General features: G+C 47.3%; 1 protein-coding gene across 1 annotated transcript in view; it reads left to right on the forward strand.

Moving 5' to 3' along the window:
- Csmd2 (CUB and Sushi multiple domains 2) overlaps window positions 1–16,142 on the forward strand; it is a 501,465-nt gene that overhangs the window by 158,414 nt on the left and 326,909 nt on the right. Inside the window, exons 4-5 of the mRNA XM_090335284.1 lie at window positions 1,739–1,933; window positions 8,344–8,551. Of these exons, the coding sequence (XP_090191410.1) occupies window positions 1,739–1,933; window positions 8,344–8,551 (403 nt within the window). The remainder of the gene's footprint in view (window positions 1–1,738; window positions 1,934–8,343; window positions 8,552–16,142) is intronic.

Genomic DNA, 16,142 nt, shown 5'->3' on the forward strand with positions numbered 1-16,142 from the left:
TGAATATACCTCTTACAGACAAAGCATTGAAGAACAGAGAAGGAAAATTGAGAGGGTCAAGCTAGGATCTGCACCCAGGTTTTTCTGAGCCCCAGGTCTGGCTGCCCTTGATTCCCTGGGAGACCATTCAGGACCAGCGCTTGAGATTACCCATCCCCCTTCCCCGCCCCCAAAAAATAGGTAGAGGTAGGAAGGAGCTCCATTCATTTCTATCCAGGTCATGGGAGAGTTCCCAGGTCAGAGGGGTCTGATTGTGAACAGCTCATTAAGTAAAGAGCAGTAAGCATTGGAGAGTTGACTTTTTAAGAAGAATCAACTTTTATTTATAGTGATGTTCCAGTCATTAATTTCAAAGGAAGAAAGCCCCAAAGCAGAAGCAGGTTCATTAAAAATTTGACATTAGTAATTTAATTAAACTAGGTCTTTGCATCTTGTTGCGGAAAATGAAATATTAGTTCTACACTAGTCCCTGGCCCATTTCCCTTGTTGGTTCCCTCCCCTCACTTGGGTTTGCATTCTTTGCCAAATGTTTACCTAACTTACACACACACACACACACACACACACACACACACACACACACACACACACACCCTGCTCTGCTATAGGTAAGCAGCAGAGGATGATGGGAAATGCCAAACCAGCCTGCATCAGGGAGTCATGGGAAACGCTAAGGTTGGCCATTGGATAGGGTGATGGAAAAGAATTCTTTCATCAGGATCTTATGGTCATCTGCTTTGAAGACAGTAGTGAACAGGCTTTGTATATTGTAACTCATCCATCCTCACAAACTTTTGAGGAAGGTGCTGAGGCACAAAGAGGTTAAGAAACTTGAAGGTTCCCGACTAGAATGAGCCATTGCTGTGGGTAGGGGTGGGTGGGGTAGAGGGCTTGCACTCCTCTCATCTCTGAGAGGCCTCCATGAACTATGGCTGGATCTCCTCATAGAGCGGTCCTTGAACAGTACCTGAGTGTGGCTGGCACCCACTCCTGATCTGGAAAACAGTCCTGGAGTGGTGACTTCATGACCCACAGGACACAGAAAGTGCCAGTGCTGAGGACAAAGGCAGGGACCACAGGAGCAGGGGCAGCAGGTGCTTCATCAACCCAGAATGTCTGAGTGTCCCCCAGAGCCCCCCTCCCCATCACATCCCCAGGCATCACTGTGGCTGACCCATTATTCTTGTTCTGCACTGTGTTCTTCAGCTCCGAATCTCCCCTTTAAGCCGGTTAGGCTGCGGTCCCCATCCTTCTTGTGTCTATTCCAGCAGCAGCCATCCCTTCAACTCCCCTGAGCCACTGGAGCCTCTGCCAGCAGGCAGCACATACATGGAAGGGGAAGAACACTGAGTTTAATGAGCAATGACTCTATGGTGCCTTCAAGTTTCCATTTGCAGAGTCAAAAGTGGAGACAAGTCTGCCTGGGCTGGAGCCTTCCCTAGAGATGCCTTAGACCAGGAGGGACCTAACTCACACCCAGGGCCACACATTAGAAAAAGCAGGGGAACTAAATGTCTGATCACAGATCTCTTACTCAGCAACTCCTTAACCTCTGACCTCTTCATGTAACCTTTCCTCTGAGAATTAGCAGCCTTGAGGGGAGCCTGCCCACCTCCACCAGCCCAGGTCCAGAAGACATAAATCCCTAAGTCAGTAACTGATCTAAGGTACTGGTGGGATGTGAGGGTGCCGAGGCTGTGGCCCAGCTCACTTGTTTGCTGTCTCCCTTTCTTTGCAGTTCTCCCCAGCCACACATGTGGGAACCCTGGAAGGCTGCCCAATGGCATCCAGCAAGGCTCCACCTTCAATCTGGGTGACAAAGTCCGCTACAGCTGCAACCCCGGCTTCTTCCTGGAGGGCCATGCCGTGCTCACCTGCCATGCTGGCTTTGAGAACAGCGCCACGTGGGACTTCCCCCTGCCCTCCTGCAGAGGTAGGCAGCCAGAGATGATGTCATGGGTCAGGGGAGGGAGGTAGTATCTGGAAGGAGTGATGAGGCTTCCCAAGGGATGTGGGTTAAGGGGGTAGTGGTATTTATCCCTCCTCTTCACCCACCCAAAGCTAAATTTGAGGAAGCCCCTGAGGGACCACATCTGCCTCTGTGGAGAAGAGTGGCATCAGGAATGACCAGGCAGGTGACAGACTAGGCAGCAAGACAGTACTGTGGACCGCAGTGCTCCCAGAAGGACTGGGAAGGTGGCGTCCTGTGTTCAAGGCAGAACTGAAAGCGTGGGTGCAATCCCAGGGTGGGCTGTCCTGGGAAGGAGGGGTCCTGCCCTTCAGTGGCCCGGCTAATATGTTGAACCAGCTCCACCTCCCACAGTAACAGACTCCTCTCCAGCTTTGCTTCCCAGGAACCTTTAACTCACAGCCCCACTTCACCCCCCTGGCTCTACTCTGCCACCTCATTTGGGAGCTCACTCGTTTTCTCCACCTATCCCCTTTGGAAAACAAAAACAAAAATCCAAACAGAATCTTAGAGGACTTTGCCTTCAGCACCTGACTTGTAGAACTTAGCAGTGCAGGGACTTGACCTCAGGACAATCTGAGAGACTTGAACCCAAGGCAGGGGCAATCATGAGTGACAGCCCTTTGTCTCCTGGAAGCTTCTATCTGGCTCTATTTTGCAGGCTCCAGCTCCCCCTGAGAATAAAATATATCCTCCTGCTCCTCCACTTCCTCCTCCTCCTCTTTTTCTTTTTTTTTTTTTTTAATTTTTGTTACCCTCCCTGTGAGAGACAAGCAGTATAGAGATCTGGAGGTCCTCTTTACCAGGTCTGATTACATCCTCAGTCCAGCGTCTGGATGTCCTACAGTAAGGCAAGAACAAGGTGGGGTGATGCCACTCAGGCCTGTATTCACATTGGTCTATAGGTGGAGGGGGGTGGCTGTCATGGTCTAATTCATCCCCAAGTCTCTCCAAGTCTCTTTTCCTTCTCCTAGTTGGTATGTCTCCCTCCTCCTCCCCTTAAATACTGGACAGCAGCCCTGGCCTCTACTCAGGGAACTTTTTCCTCAGTGGTACTGGGGCTTGAACTCTAGGTCTAGGCATTATCCTTAACATTGTTTTGCTCAAGAAGGACCTATCACTCTATCACTTGAGGCAGAGTTCCACTTCCAGCTTTTTGCTGGTTAATTAGACATAAGGCCCCCATGGACTTTTCTTCCCCAGGGTGGCTTTGAACAGGGATCCTCAGATCCCATCCTTCTGAGTAGCTAAGTTGACAGGCGTGAGCTCCCCATACCTAGATGACTTGTATGTCTCCTGGACTCTCCTCTGTGTGACCCATGCTCTCAGTTTCGGGCCTCTCAATTAAACCTACTAAACCCCCCTCCTGTGCTTCAAACGTGGCCTGTCCCTAAACCTTGACTCTTTTCAGTTCACTCCAGCCCTCTGCTCCTTGAGGATTATCACCACCCAAGGCAGTCAAGCTAGACACAGTGGGCAGTACTGATCTGTCTCATATTTTATGTCATGTCCCTCCTTGAGCACTGCTTAGATGGCTCTGGAGATGTCTGGGTTCCCTTAGTCCTCAGCTGCCTCGCTGCAGGGACTGTGTGGACCGTCTAGCTCCCAACAGCTCCAATCCATCCTCCCCCATAGGCAGGAACTTCAAGCCACAGATCTGACAATATCCATCACTTAGGATCTCATTGGAGGCTCTTCATCCCTAACAGGGTCAAGTTCTGCCTCCTTAGCATGGAGCACAGGCTCTTTCAGAAAGACTCCCAGACTAGCCTTTCTACTGTCATTCTATCTTCCCTGAAGTAGTTCCCCACCTGAGCACACAGCGGGCCAAGCAGGTCAAGTCTCATCTCAGAGGGCTTCCTGGAGGCTCCCTGCTGCCTAGGGAGGGGAAGAAGGGGGGGGAGAGACTCAGATGTGCTTCCACTCAAAGGCTGGAAGAAAACCAATTTGCTTTCTTTCTACCTTCCCGGGGCCTCCCCAACTCCAGCCCTTCAGGTTCATTTCTCTATTCTAATTGGCCACAGCTCCAGGAGTATCCTGACAAACACTGTCAGCTTGTCCAAAAATGATTTTCCAAACTTTGTCCTCAGGAAGACCCAGCCACGCTGGGGCCAAATGCCCAGTCTGGGCGAGGAGCTGCAGCCCTGCCAGAGTGCGAAGTTCACATTCAGGAGAGGCTGAGCCTCTTTGGCCTTTCTTTCTCTGGTAGATAGCTCTCCCCAGGGCTGGTATCTGTGAGCAGACGGACCTCATCCACTGAGCAGCCATCCGTAAATATTTGCTGGATGAACAGCTGTGTGGATGGATCTAATTTGTCACCAGCATTCAACAGGCACACAACCTGACAGGGAACTTTCTGGTCTGGATTACCACCTGCACCGCAGCTCTAAGTGACCTCAATCTCTTTAAATCCAGGGCTTCTGCAGCAGACACTGGAGTACTATGTGTATGAGATGCCAGTTGTTAGCAAAAGGGGGAAGAGGGAGAAGCTGGGATTTGGAGCAGAACAGTTCTGGGGCTAACGCTGATGGAGGCCCAGGCCAGAGATGTTGCTGTGGCAGCTTAGTTGAGCTGGCCAGGACAGGGGTCAGGGCCTGTGACCTCCCTTTGTTCTCTCGTTCTGGGTACATTTTTGAAGGCAGAGGTCCCTGGGTAATGTTAGGATTTGTGTAACCTCTTTGACCCGCATGCCGACAGAAGACTATGTACATTTTAGCAGCTGGCCTGTGACTTGTGAGTGACATTGGCCTTGGATCAAAGGAGGCCTCAGGAGGAAGGACAGAAGGAATTCAGAAACACCAGGGGCTGAGAGGCAGGTGGTGGGAGAGAAAACAGGCCTTGGAGATTCAAGCCAAACACTGCCGGCTGTCACCAGACCTGGGGGAACAGGCGTACAGCCTGCAGAAACTGAGATGGCGCGTGTTGAGTGGCATCACAGATTTGCCACCCCGGGGACAGGAATCTGCAGAATGTGAGACAGGAGGGAAGCTGGGCACGGGTGGTGGCTGGAGTAATATACAAGCCTGGCTTCTGCACCGCATGTGCCAATGCAGAGCAGAGTAGCCACCAGCATGCCACTACATCTCTCTGAGTTTTAAATCTAGGTTTTAAAGTAAGCAGCCTTCCAGGGCTGATTGCTTACTCATTCATTCACCCAGTGAGCCAACAGCTTTCTGAATGCCTCCTATGCCCAGCCAGTCATGGATTCAATTCTTGTTTACCAGTGCCCATCGTGTGCCAGATATCAGCCTTGCTACAGAGAGCTGCAGTGAAGATCCAACCAGACGAGATCCTGCCATCTCCTGGACCTTGTCAGCTAGCAGGCAGGACACAGAAAAGTGGCAAAAATCAAATGCATACATCTCAGGTGGAGTTAGGTGTTAGGAAGGAAAGCATGAGGCTGCCAGTGAGGAACATAGCTTTAGATGGAGCATCAAGAATGCCTATCCATAGAGGTGACAGGTGACTGAGTCCTGAATGATCTCAGCCTCCTGAGTAGCTAGGATTACAGGTGATGCCCAGATCGAATCCCACCATTCTAAGCATGCTAAACAGCTTCCTGTTGACTCCTGAGTAGCTGGGATTACAGGCATACATCCCCATACCAACATGTGTTTCTTAATTTGATGAAGGAGCGTCTTTGATAAAGCCAAGGATGAAGGAGTGGAGCCCAAAGCCTTAGCAGAGTGAGAGGGGCAGTTGGGATGTTTCCTGAGGTCTCAATGTGGACATGCACATGGAACCATGAAGAAGAGGAAAAGAGCAGGGCTGTGACATTGACACAGCAGGACCCTGGCTCTCTTGGTGTTACACTTGAGTTGAAAGATGGCAGGCTCTTCTTCAGATTCCTGATTGTTACCATTTCCTCTGAGGTTGAGAGCCCAGATCTGGGAAAACACGGACAGAAGTCCAATGTGGAGGACTTTACTATCCAAGATGGCCCACTGGAAGTAGCCTTGAATGGAGAGATCTCTCACAAACATTCCTTCATTCCTCCCAGAAATGCCTGCCATTGTAGAGTTAACAGATGGCAGAGGAGACCGAGGCACAGTTTTCTAAAATTATGGTTAATTGGAGAAACTTTAGTAGTCATAAATAAAGTCATAAAAGTTGAAAAGGCAACTATCAGCATAACGCCCTGCCCTCCCCCCCAGAATACACAGAGCCCATGCAGGCCCGTAGCCAGAGAAGGAACAGTGCCGGTGAATATTTTAGGTCTGTGGTGTCAGCTGAAGGTTATATTTTATGACTCCAGAGTTGTAACCATGAAATATGATGCCTTGTTTAAAGTGTGAAGAAAATCTCCAAACCCTTTTACAGCATCTTCAATCAAAGGCGATGGTACTGGAGGAGCGATGGGTTCTGGGGAGCCCAGGAGGCTAGGATGAAGTCTTCGAAGTAGACCAGCTCTGCCTTCTGGTTGACAAGCATCAGCATTGTCTGGGAGTCACTGGCTCATGGGGTGAAGTTTGGAACTCTTACAATGCCTTCACCAGGCACTACGAAACAGGGCAGGGCAGGAGACTACATCTAGACTACATCTTAACAGCTGGAGACACTCAGCTGCAACTGGCTCAGACAGTCTGTGTGTGACCCTCATTTATTTGTATAGTAGATATTTACTGAATAGCTGTTGTTGAGCTGGAAAGGTGCAATTTATTGAATGTGTGCTGCATAGGTGCATGTTGTATACTCAGAAATATTCTAGGTATTTATTAAAGCTGAGAAGAGGCTCGGAACTTATTGTATGCCTGCTGTATATCTAGAAAGGGGCTATGTTTTAAATGGCTGCTGTGTGTTGAAAAAAGCATTAGGTACTTACTGAATGCCTGCTATATAAGGGGAAAAGGTGTTAGGTAATTATCAAATTCCTGTTAAATATATAGCAATGTTCTAGATACAAAAGACAGAGCAGACAAGGCCCCTGCTTCCAGGGAGTTTGTGGTCTAGTTATGAAATAAATGAAGTATGGAAAGTAATTATGGGAGCATGAGTGGATGGGATGGAGAGATGTTTCTGGAAAGGTCCTCAAGGAAGTGACACTTAGACTGCTGCCTAAAGGCTGACAGGGAGAGCCAGATAGGCCCCACAAGATAGAAAAGATGGTTCTAGAAAGAGAAAAGAGTGCTTTCAGAAGCCCACGTGGGATAAGAGCTCAATGAACAGAGCTCGCCTGAAGGTCCCCATTGCCTTTGGCTCAGTCAGACACTGGCATACCTGTGATCTTCCTCTCTGCATCTCATCTCTGAACCAGCCCATGCATGCCTAGAGTACGGGCAACTTGTAGTATGTCTCCTACCCTGTTATATTTCAGAATTAGTGCTCTAAAGCACTTCTTTGAATGAATGTCATGTCTTGCCTGGGATTCAGGCCAGACCAGCAAAACTATGACAGGTTCCTCTTTAGGGAATCATGGGAACAGGCAAGGCACAATGTCTAAGGGAGCATAGGATACAGAGAAGGATTTGGATATGGAAGCTTCTAGAGATATGCACTGGGACAAAGTCAGCACAGGTAGAAAGACAGGGGAAGGAGGTATAAAAGCAGAACTTAAGACCTACATTTCTGTGGTCAGGGAAGATGGAAAGGCTTCTCATCAAGAATGCCCTTCGAGTTTTTCCCAGGGAGCTGTATTACCTTTTGGGTTTGGTTTAACAGGTCTGAGGTTTACTAAAACCTGGTTGAAAGCCACATGCTGTTCCCCTCAGTTCTGACTGTTAGCCTCTCCTCCCTTGTGGTAATCGAGGCATACTGTGGTGTTTTGGCAGGAACCTTGTTTCTCCCTAGGTCAGGATTCAGTGTTAATCTCTGCTACTTGTCTGCTGTGCGAACTAGAGCAAATTACTTACTCTACCTGTGGCATGACATCTTTTCCTATTAGATGAGAACAGTGCCCTGTGAAATTCTCAGTACTATGCTATTTTTCTTCTCTTTTGTTGCCCTTTGGTTAATCACATATTATTACTGTATCTGACTTTGTTACCTGGTATATTGTATATACGTTTATTTATTTGAAATAGGAAAGGGAAGGGGGAAACAAGATTATTGGAAGGGGGTGGAGGGAGGAAAATGAGGGGGACAAAAATATAAGAAGGGTTATCAATATGTGAGAAGTAATGCACCTACTGTCTGGCGAATATAACTGTAATCCCTCTATACAAAATAAAAGTTTGCATTAAATTCTAATAAAAAAAAGAAATTCTCAGTACTGTATCTGGCATGCAGCATGTGCTCTGGAGGTCTGCAGCCATTGTTATTTGCACAGGGACCCATTCCAGGACCCTTTCTGCTTCTCATGAGTGAAGCCCACCACAAGTGGCAGTGTCGCTGGGAACCCGAGCACTCACGTGATCCTCTTGTGTCTGTGCCTGCAGCGGACGATGCCTGTGGTGGGACCCTGAGGGGTCAGAGTGGCATCATCTCCAGCCCACACTTCCCTTCTGAGTATCACAACAATGCTGACTGCACATGGACCATTCTGGCCGAGCTCGGAGACACCATTGCCCTGGTCTTCATTGACTTCCAGCTGGAGGACGGCTATGACTTTCTGGAGGTCACAGGGACCGAAGGCTCCTCCCTGTGGTGAGTACACACCTGGCCTCCTCCTATCTGCTCCTGGTCTCTTCGGCTTGGGGTGCATAGTGTCCCTTCAATGGCAGGACCTAAAGCCTCTTTGTTATTCCTTATACCTGTACTTTAATCACAAAGAGCAATCTCTGCAACATTTCCTTAAGCCAGGGTGCATGTTGATAGGTATTTTCAGATGTGATATAAAGCTTGTCTATCCTAAAGACTGTCTTGGTGGGTCTTAGACTTGACTTTGGACTGATAATGGTCTCAGGATTTGGACAGCATCTCAAGAAAGCTCTATTTCTGAATGAGCTAGCTCAAAGAATCCAACAGAGAGATGAATCGTAGGTCTTTGCTGACCTTTGTTGTAGTGAAGCTCACGTCATAGTGTGGAAAGACCGACTTCCTTGTGTCCTGGCTTTGCCATAAAAAATGGCTGTCCTGTGGCCTATGTGATGGACATTGTTGGATATTGTGGACCAGGAAGAAATGGGCAGTTGAAAACTTTTTCAGTCTTGTTTTCTTGGTGTCTGCCATACTTGGATCACAGGTCATGGCCAAGCTGAGATGGGTTCTGGAATGTTCAGGTGGGACAGACCTTGCACATGGTGGTGGTCATTCAGGATATGTGCTGGTGCTCTCATTATGGTTATGTTACAATGATAAGGCCATCAAGATCCAACGAAAGATGCAACCTACTGTGGACCAGGAGGGAATGGCTGTGTTCTCTGTCTCCATGGCTATAAGCTGGCACAGATAGGTCTCTGTGACCAGGGATAGAGGGTGAAAGGGGCATCACTAAGGATTGTGGGTAAAGCAGGAAGTGCATGGCTGCAAGAGGTAGGCAAGTTTGTTGTCTGAGGGTCAGAGACATGGAAGTTAGGGGATGGAACAGGAAGCTGGAAAAGAGGAAGAGGAGGGAGATAAAAGAAGCAGGAGGACGCTAACTGCTTGTCTTCTGGATACCTGCTTTTGAAACGATGACATCTCCAGTTGAATGAGTTGTGGTATTTGGAGGAAGAAGGTCCTGGTTGGTTGAGGAAATGACAAAAATTCATGGCTAGGGCCTAGCATGGCTGGGGCCTAGCGTTTTTCTGTAAGAGTAATGGGATGGGAAGGGGTGCTTGCAAAACTACCCTCATATTTAGGACCTTGTTACTAGGGGAACTCAAGTTTCTTAATGCAGTGGGAGGCAAGTGGACCCAGGGTCAAGATGCCTGCTGTCCAGACCTTAGCCAGGTCATTTACTTCTCATGGATCCCTGGAAGCTAAGGTCTTGCTCTGTTCCATGGAGCCTGCTATTTTGTAAGTACCAGTGATTCCAGCTAGAAGGTGGGTTGGCTGCGGGGAAACCTTCACTGCTCTGTAATCCTCATGAGCTGCAAAGCCTACAGACACTCAGGCTGTGGCCATTTTGTTCAAATATCAATTTCCCAGAGTGCAAATGGAATGTGCGTGCTGCTGGGAGGAAGAATGGAAAATGTGCAAAGGTAGAATGAGCACTGAAACTTTTAAGTTCGTTGTACTCTCTTTTGCTGCCTCCCCCCAAATGTCAAGTTAGCTAGCTGTTTATATATCTTATATTTATATATTTTAATAGTCAACGTCAGAGTCAATATATCGGTTGTCTTTGGTTTTGTTTGATTTGGTTTTGGAGTACTGGGGTTTAAACTCAGGATCTCACATTGGTTAGGCAGATGCACTGTCCTATCACTTGACCCATATCCCTCACCCTTTTGTGTGCTGGTTATTTCATTACTTTTGCTAAAGATGGAATACCTGGACTGTGATCTTCCAATTTTAAGACTCCTACAAAAGCTGGAATGACAGGAATATGTTGCCACTCCCAGTTTCTTCATTGAGATGGATTCTTGTGAACATTTTTGTCTTGGCTGGCCTACAGCCACAATCCTCCTAATTTCAGCCACCCACATAGCTGGAATGACAGTTTTGCATCACCAGGTTCAGTTATTGGTAAAGAAGAGGTAGTGTGAACTTTTTGCCTAGGCTAGTCTTGATCCTCCCAATCTCACCCCACTGGGTAGCTGGGATTATAGCCCGAGCCCCAGGACCCCATTTAGTCATATTTTTCTTATGCCAGTCCTAGTGTTTGAACTCAGGGCTTGGGCACTTGTTCTTTAGCTTCTTTTGTTCAAAGAACTACTCCACTTTTGAACCACAGCTCCACTTCTAGCATTTTTGGTGTTGAGTGGAAATATGTGTCTCCTAGACTTTCCTGACCTGGCTGGCTTCAAACGATGATTCTTAGATCTCAGCTTCCTGATCAGCCAGGAATACAGACATGAGCTACCAGCACCCTACTGTTCATTGTATATTTTTAATTGAACATCTATTGTAAAATTTTTTACTGTATTATTACAGATGCCTCTAAAATAGGATGTATCTGATAGAATAATCATTTATTGAGTGTTTACTGCCAAAAGATACAAAGCAGTACTAAAATTTTTACCACTATAATTTCATGTTCATAAAAAATTCTATGAACTAGCTAACATAATTGCATAGATGGAAAAAATAAGGCACTAAGAGGTTATGCTATTCTCTGAAATCACACAGCTAGGAAGGAGCAGAGCTGGGGTTCTACCCCAGATTTGTCCCAATCTAAAACCTGTCTTCTAGCTGGGGCAGCCCCCCACAGCATGCTATGTGTGTTTGTGATAGTCCGCACAGTTGTATAGCACTTCTTCAGAACACTGAGATCTTGTTAGATTATTCCCAAGTCTTGGCTTCCCATAAACAGATGCAACAATCACTAACCCATACCGGGCAGTGAGGGTTCATGCCTATAACTCTAGCTTCTCAGGAGACTGAGATCTGAGGATAGTCATTCAAAGTCAGTCTGGGCAGAAAAGTCCAGAAGATTTTTATCTCCAATTAACCAACAAAAAGAGCCAAAGTAAAGATGTGGTTCAAGTGGTAGAGTGTCAGCCAACCTTGAGCAAAAAAGCTAGTGTCTAGATCCTAAGATCAGGTTCCAGTACTGGCGTGTGTGTGTGTGTGTGCGCGTGCACGCGCGCACGCGTGCGCACACACACACATACACACACACACACACACACACACACAGATCAATAACCATATGAGCTCCTTCTCATTCCAATCTTTAAATCTGCTTGACTCATTTGTTTATCCAGGGGCCAAAGCCAAATGGTTTCTTGCAGCTTCTTTCCCATCCCCAGCTATGATTTTGTGCATTGTCCAAACTTCTGGCCTGAAACCAAGCTGAAAGATATCCCTTTTCCTATTAAGTCACTCAGTAGGACAGGAATCGAGCCGAGGAAATCGTTAGGGGAATCATTCAGAACTCTTTTCTATAAGATTAAATGATAATTATTTACAGGGCTCCGTGTCACCATTGCCAGGCAGGATGCATTTGTTGTTTTAATTTATACTTGCACAGCAATTATAGATAAACAAACGTGGAGGCTCAGGACGTCTGTGTGGGAGGAATCCATTCTCTCCCAGTCCTTCTCCGTCATAGATCCTTGGGTTTTTGTGAAAATTCGATGCTGCAGGTTTGCAAGTCTACTGCTTTCATTAGCACGCATTAAGATTCCAGGCTGTTCTCTTGAATTCTGGGCCAAGGTGTGGAAAGACGGCAGAAAAGATTGTACCAGAAAAGATGGATATGAACAACTGGACACCCTCACCTATCAAGAAGACAGGGCCCCCTTCCTGGTGAGGCTCAGCTTCCCACACATTCAGAGAGAAGGAAGACATACAACAGCCTGACTCAGTCTCTACAGATCCCCTCCCCCAGTGAGAAGTCCATGGCACAGATTTAATTAGGGACTCTGGCTGATGTTCATTTCACAGACTGGTGGAGGAATTGTGGGGTTGATAATCTTCTATTTTGCCAAGTCAGGATATTTGAAGAAAACCTAGCACATGGTTTCATAAAACAGGACAGCTCCCAACCCCAAGTGTGGCAAGCACTAACGCTAGGTAACTTTGCACCAACTTCATAAAAGATGGGGGACCTTTGGTGGGGGAGTGCATAGAAGCAGCGAAGCACCAGTTCCAGGGCCCAGCTGTGCCACCACAGCTGTTGTGGACTGGGTTTTCTCTGTTTGGGTGGTCTGTACTGGCCTTCAGGAACTCCTTGGTGCAGATTTCAACCTGAAAAGGCTGTCACTTTGCAGAATCCAATGCTGGTTAGGATCGTGTGTTTGGAAGTCTCCCAGGTATAGAGAAGACACGCTCTCCCTGTCTTGGTTGCTGTGTGTGTGTGTGTGTGTGTGTGTGTGTGTGTGTGTGTGTGTGTGGCATTGACCACGAGCAGGAGCTGTGCTGGGTTGATCTCAGCAGAAGATTTGGAATTTCCCCTGATTATACATCCCGTTACACACAATCAGACACAGACATATGCACATATGCACATACACTTTTGTCTACAGTTCACTGAACTCAGTTTAGAGATTCTCCTCCTTGATCCTTCCTGGGGGCAGGGTTTTTCTCTGCTATAACCATCATGGAGTTCTGGGCCTACCCCCCTCTCATTAAAGGAAAATGCTCTTGCCATGGCTAATGTTCACAAGGTCCTAGAAGTTTTCAGAGGACTGGGGCTGGGGGACAGTGAAGACCTCTTAATCCTGGAGCCTGCATCCTTGGAGGAGGTCAGGCCATGTTGAAATGAGTGGCAGGCACAGCCAGCCCATTGCTGGCAAAGTCACTGAAGGAAAGGCAAGCGAGAAGCCACTAGACACCAGTGCCACATCATGACATCCTTTTGGTTTTCTTTTCTTTCTGGATTTTTAAGACAGGGCTCTCATTGTATAGCTCTGGCTGGCCCAAAGCTCACTATGTAAGTCAAACTGGCCTTGGACTGGTGGTCCTACTGCCTTAGCCTTCTGAGTGCTAAGGTTCAAGTGTTCATGTCAGATAGACTAACCTCAAACTACAGACTCATCTCTTTAGTATTAGGTTGTCTTGGGATTTTTTCACTAACCCCTCTGAGCCTCAATTTTGCACACCTGAAAATGGGGATGATTATACAAGCTATGGAGAATGCTCAGAGCACTGACACAGGTACTACTTTGTGGTTCCTCATAGATACAAAATTCCTGAGATGGGGATCAGAGTCAAGGCATCTCTCTGGGGGAAGGGAGCGATGGAGAATGCTAACATCCCAGAGCTTATACCTGGGGCCACTGACGTCACCCCTGGCCTCCAAGCCCAGGGCATTTTACCAGGCAGCAGGACACAGCCTGGCTGCCTGACTGATCTAGCTCTCTCAGGAGAGAGACTTTGCTGGAAGCTTAGAGGAGGCCAAATGGAGGGTAGGAGTAGAGAATACACTTTGTCATCATGGCAGCATGGCTTCTCTGGGCAGCTAGGCAGACAGCTGCTGCTTTTAAAAAAGCAGAAATGGGTCCCATGGATTCAGCTGGTGCTGGCTTCTCTGAATAGGACTAGAAGCAAGAGCTACACAGTGGGACTGGCTGGTCCCGGCCCCAGGGGATCTACAAGCAGAGGAAGAGGGAGGACAGAGTATGGAGAAGGCAGTCAATACATTTATGTGACAGAGGGAAGAGGAGAAGTCATGTCTAGGGACTTCACCATCTCTGGCTGTGGGCCTCAGGGTCCCTCTAGGCTGCCCCTCTTTCACTCTCCTCCCACCCCACTGGTGGGTTCCTTCTAGAGCAGGGAAGAAATGCAGAACCAGAGCCTGGTCTGAGGTCACAACTGAAGGCAGGTTTGTCCTGAAGGTAGAGGAAATGCCAGATGCTGGAGGATGTGGGATGTGCCTGACAGGAGAGCCCCACACTCCTCCCTATGTGTCCAGTTCCCAGATAAGCCCGGTCCATCCTTCATGACCTCCACTCTGTGACTGGCCTCTGCTGTGCCCCTCTGTCAGACTTCCAGTTTCCTTCTGTACAGTTGGACTCGGCCTGCCCCTTCTGTATTTCCACCTCCCCAGGCTCAGTACCCTTAGACCTCTATGTCACAAATTTCCTTCTCCAAACATGGAAAGAGTAGATCAAAGGACTCATTCCAGGATTCAGAGGAGGAGCTACTTGAAGCAGATGAAAATCAAGCAGATGTTGGAGACCCTCTCTTTCCCCTGCCCCAGATGGAAAAACCTATCTCAGCTCAGCCTTAGAGCAGGGACCATTTTGATCAGAGAAATGAGGGACAAGGAAGAAAGGCATTATCTTAAGGACACTGATAGTTATTTGACCCAGAGTTCTCTGAGAGGACAGAGCATGGTCCTGAGAATTCTCTGGGGAAGATACTCCTTATACAGGTACCCAACAGAGCTGTTAGCATCCACCTCTAAGCCTAGGAAGAAGCAATCTGAATCTACCTCTGTGCACTTCCCACACCCTGGCCTTTGACAGCTTGGTGGACTGGGATGGTTTTGGAAAAGGGGGAGTTTCCCTAGAAAGCAAATTGGACCAACTCTGGGTTCTCTCACCACCTCCTCCATCCTTCCTCATCTTACCTGAGAGCTTTGAGGGAGCCCCTGAACTTTGTTCTCCTTTGTGTTTGCTTTCTTTTCTTTCAGTGGAGACACAAAGCTTCCATCTACTTCACAGACAGTCCCTTTGAACCTCCTGCTAACCACATTCTTTCTCCTATGGAAAGATCTTGTTTTAATTATTAGGCATTTTACACATGGACCAGAGCTATTTGATCTCAGGGGCTTTTAACTAGGTATTACCTTCAGGGGCCATTACACACAAATGGAGTCAGAATGAGAATGGCATGTCATGGTCGGGGGCAAGGGGTGTCCGTTAATTACCTGTAGTCACTTATTTGATTGCATATGTGTTATACACACACACACACACACACACACACACACACACACACACAATCACACCATTGCTTTAGATTCTTTGTGTTCATGGTTACTTTCCCCCTATTTATTTCCGTGATCATTGATTTAAACTCTTCTACTAACCAGGCTTTCCTAGGTACCAGGAGACAAAGACACAGCCTGGAGTCCTGAAGAGTTATTTATTCACTACACAAAAGTTTATGTAATAGCCATGCATTCACCGGACCCTGTGGCTCAGAGTCAGGACCAGGAGGAGAACATTATTAAATGTTTTTTTTTAAAACAATATCATATGCTAGGTACTTTTCTAAGTAGTATAAATGAGTTTCCCTAGGGACTCAAGAGAGACCTATAATAGCCAGAATTCCTTGAATTAGAAAATGAAAACCTACCTCTCACTTACTTAAGTTGATAAGGGAGTATACTGGTTTCTGTAACTGAAAAGTGTAGGAATCAGCTTCAGGTATTGCTGGATCAAGGCATCCAGTTAACATGCTCTCCCTTTCTCCCTAGGCTTTGCTTCATTCTCAGCCAGGCTATCCCCACAAGCTGGCAAAAGTGGTTGTGGAAAGCTAATGGTAGTTTCAATGAGGAAGAAAAACAGTCTAGATTTTAATGGTGTTAAACTCAAAGTCCCAGAAAGCAGAAATAAAATGTGTTGGCCACTTTTGAGATGAGATGATCCAACCTCAAGATGTGGCATCTGTGTGGGATGGAGAGAAGAGGCTGGCATGAAAGAAAATAAAACACATTTCAGAAACAACCTGAGCAACCTGGGAAGGAAGCTGGAGAAAAGGG

The sequence above is a fragment of the Megascapheus bottae genome, chromosome 6, assembly GCF_031878675.1.
Source record: "Megascapheus bottae isolate mThoBot1 chromosome 6, mThoBot2.hap1, whole genome shotgun sequence".
Classification (NCBI taxonomy): Eukaryota; Metazoa; Chordata; class Mammalia; order Rodentia; family Geomyidae; genus Megascapheus; species Megascapheus bottae.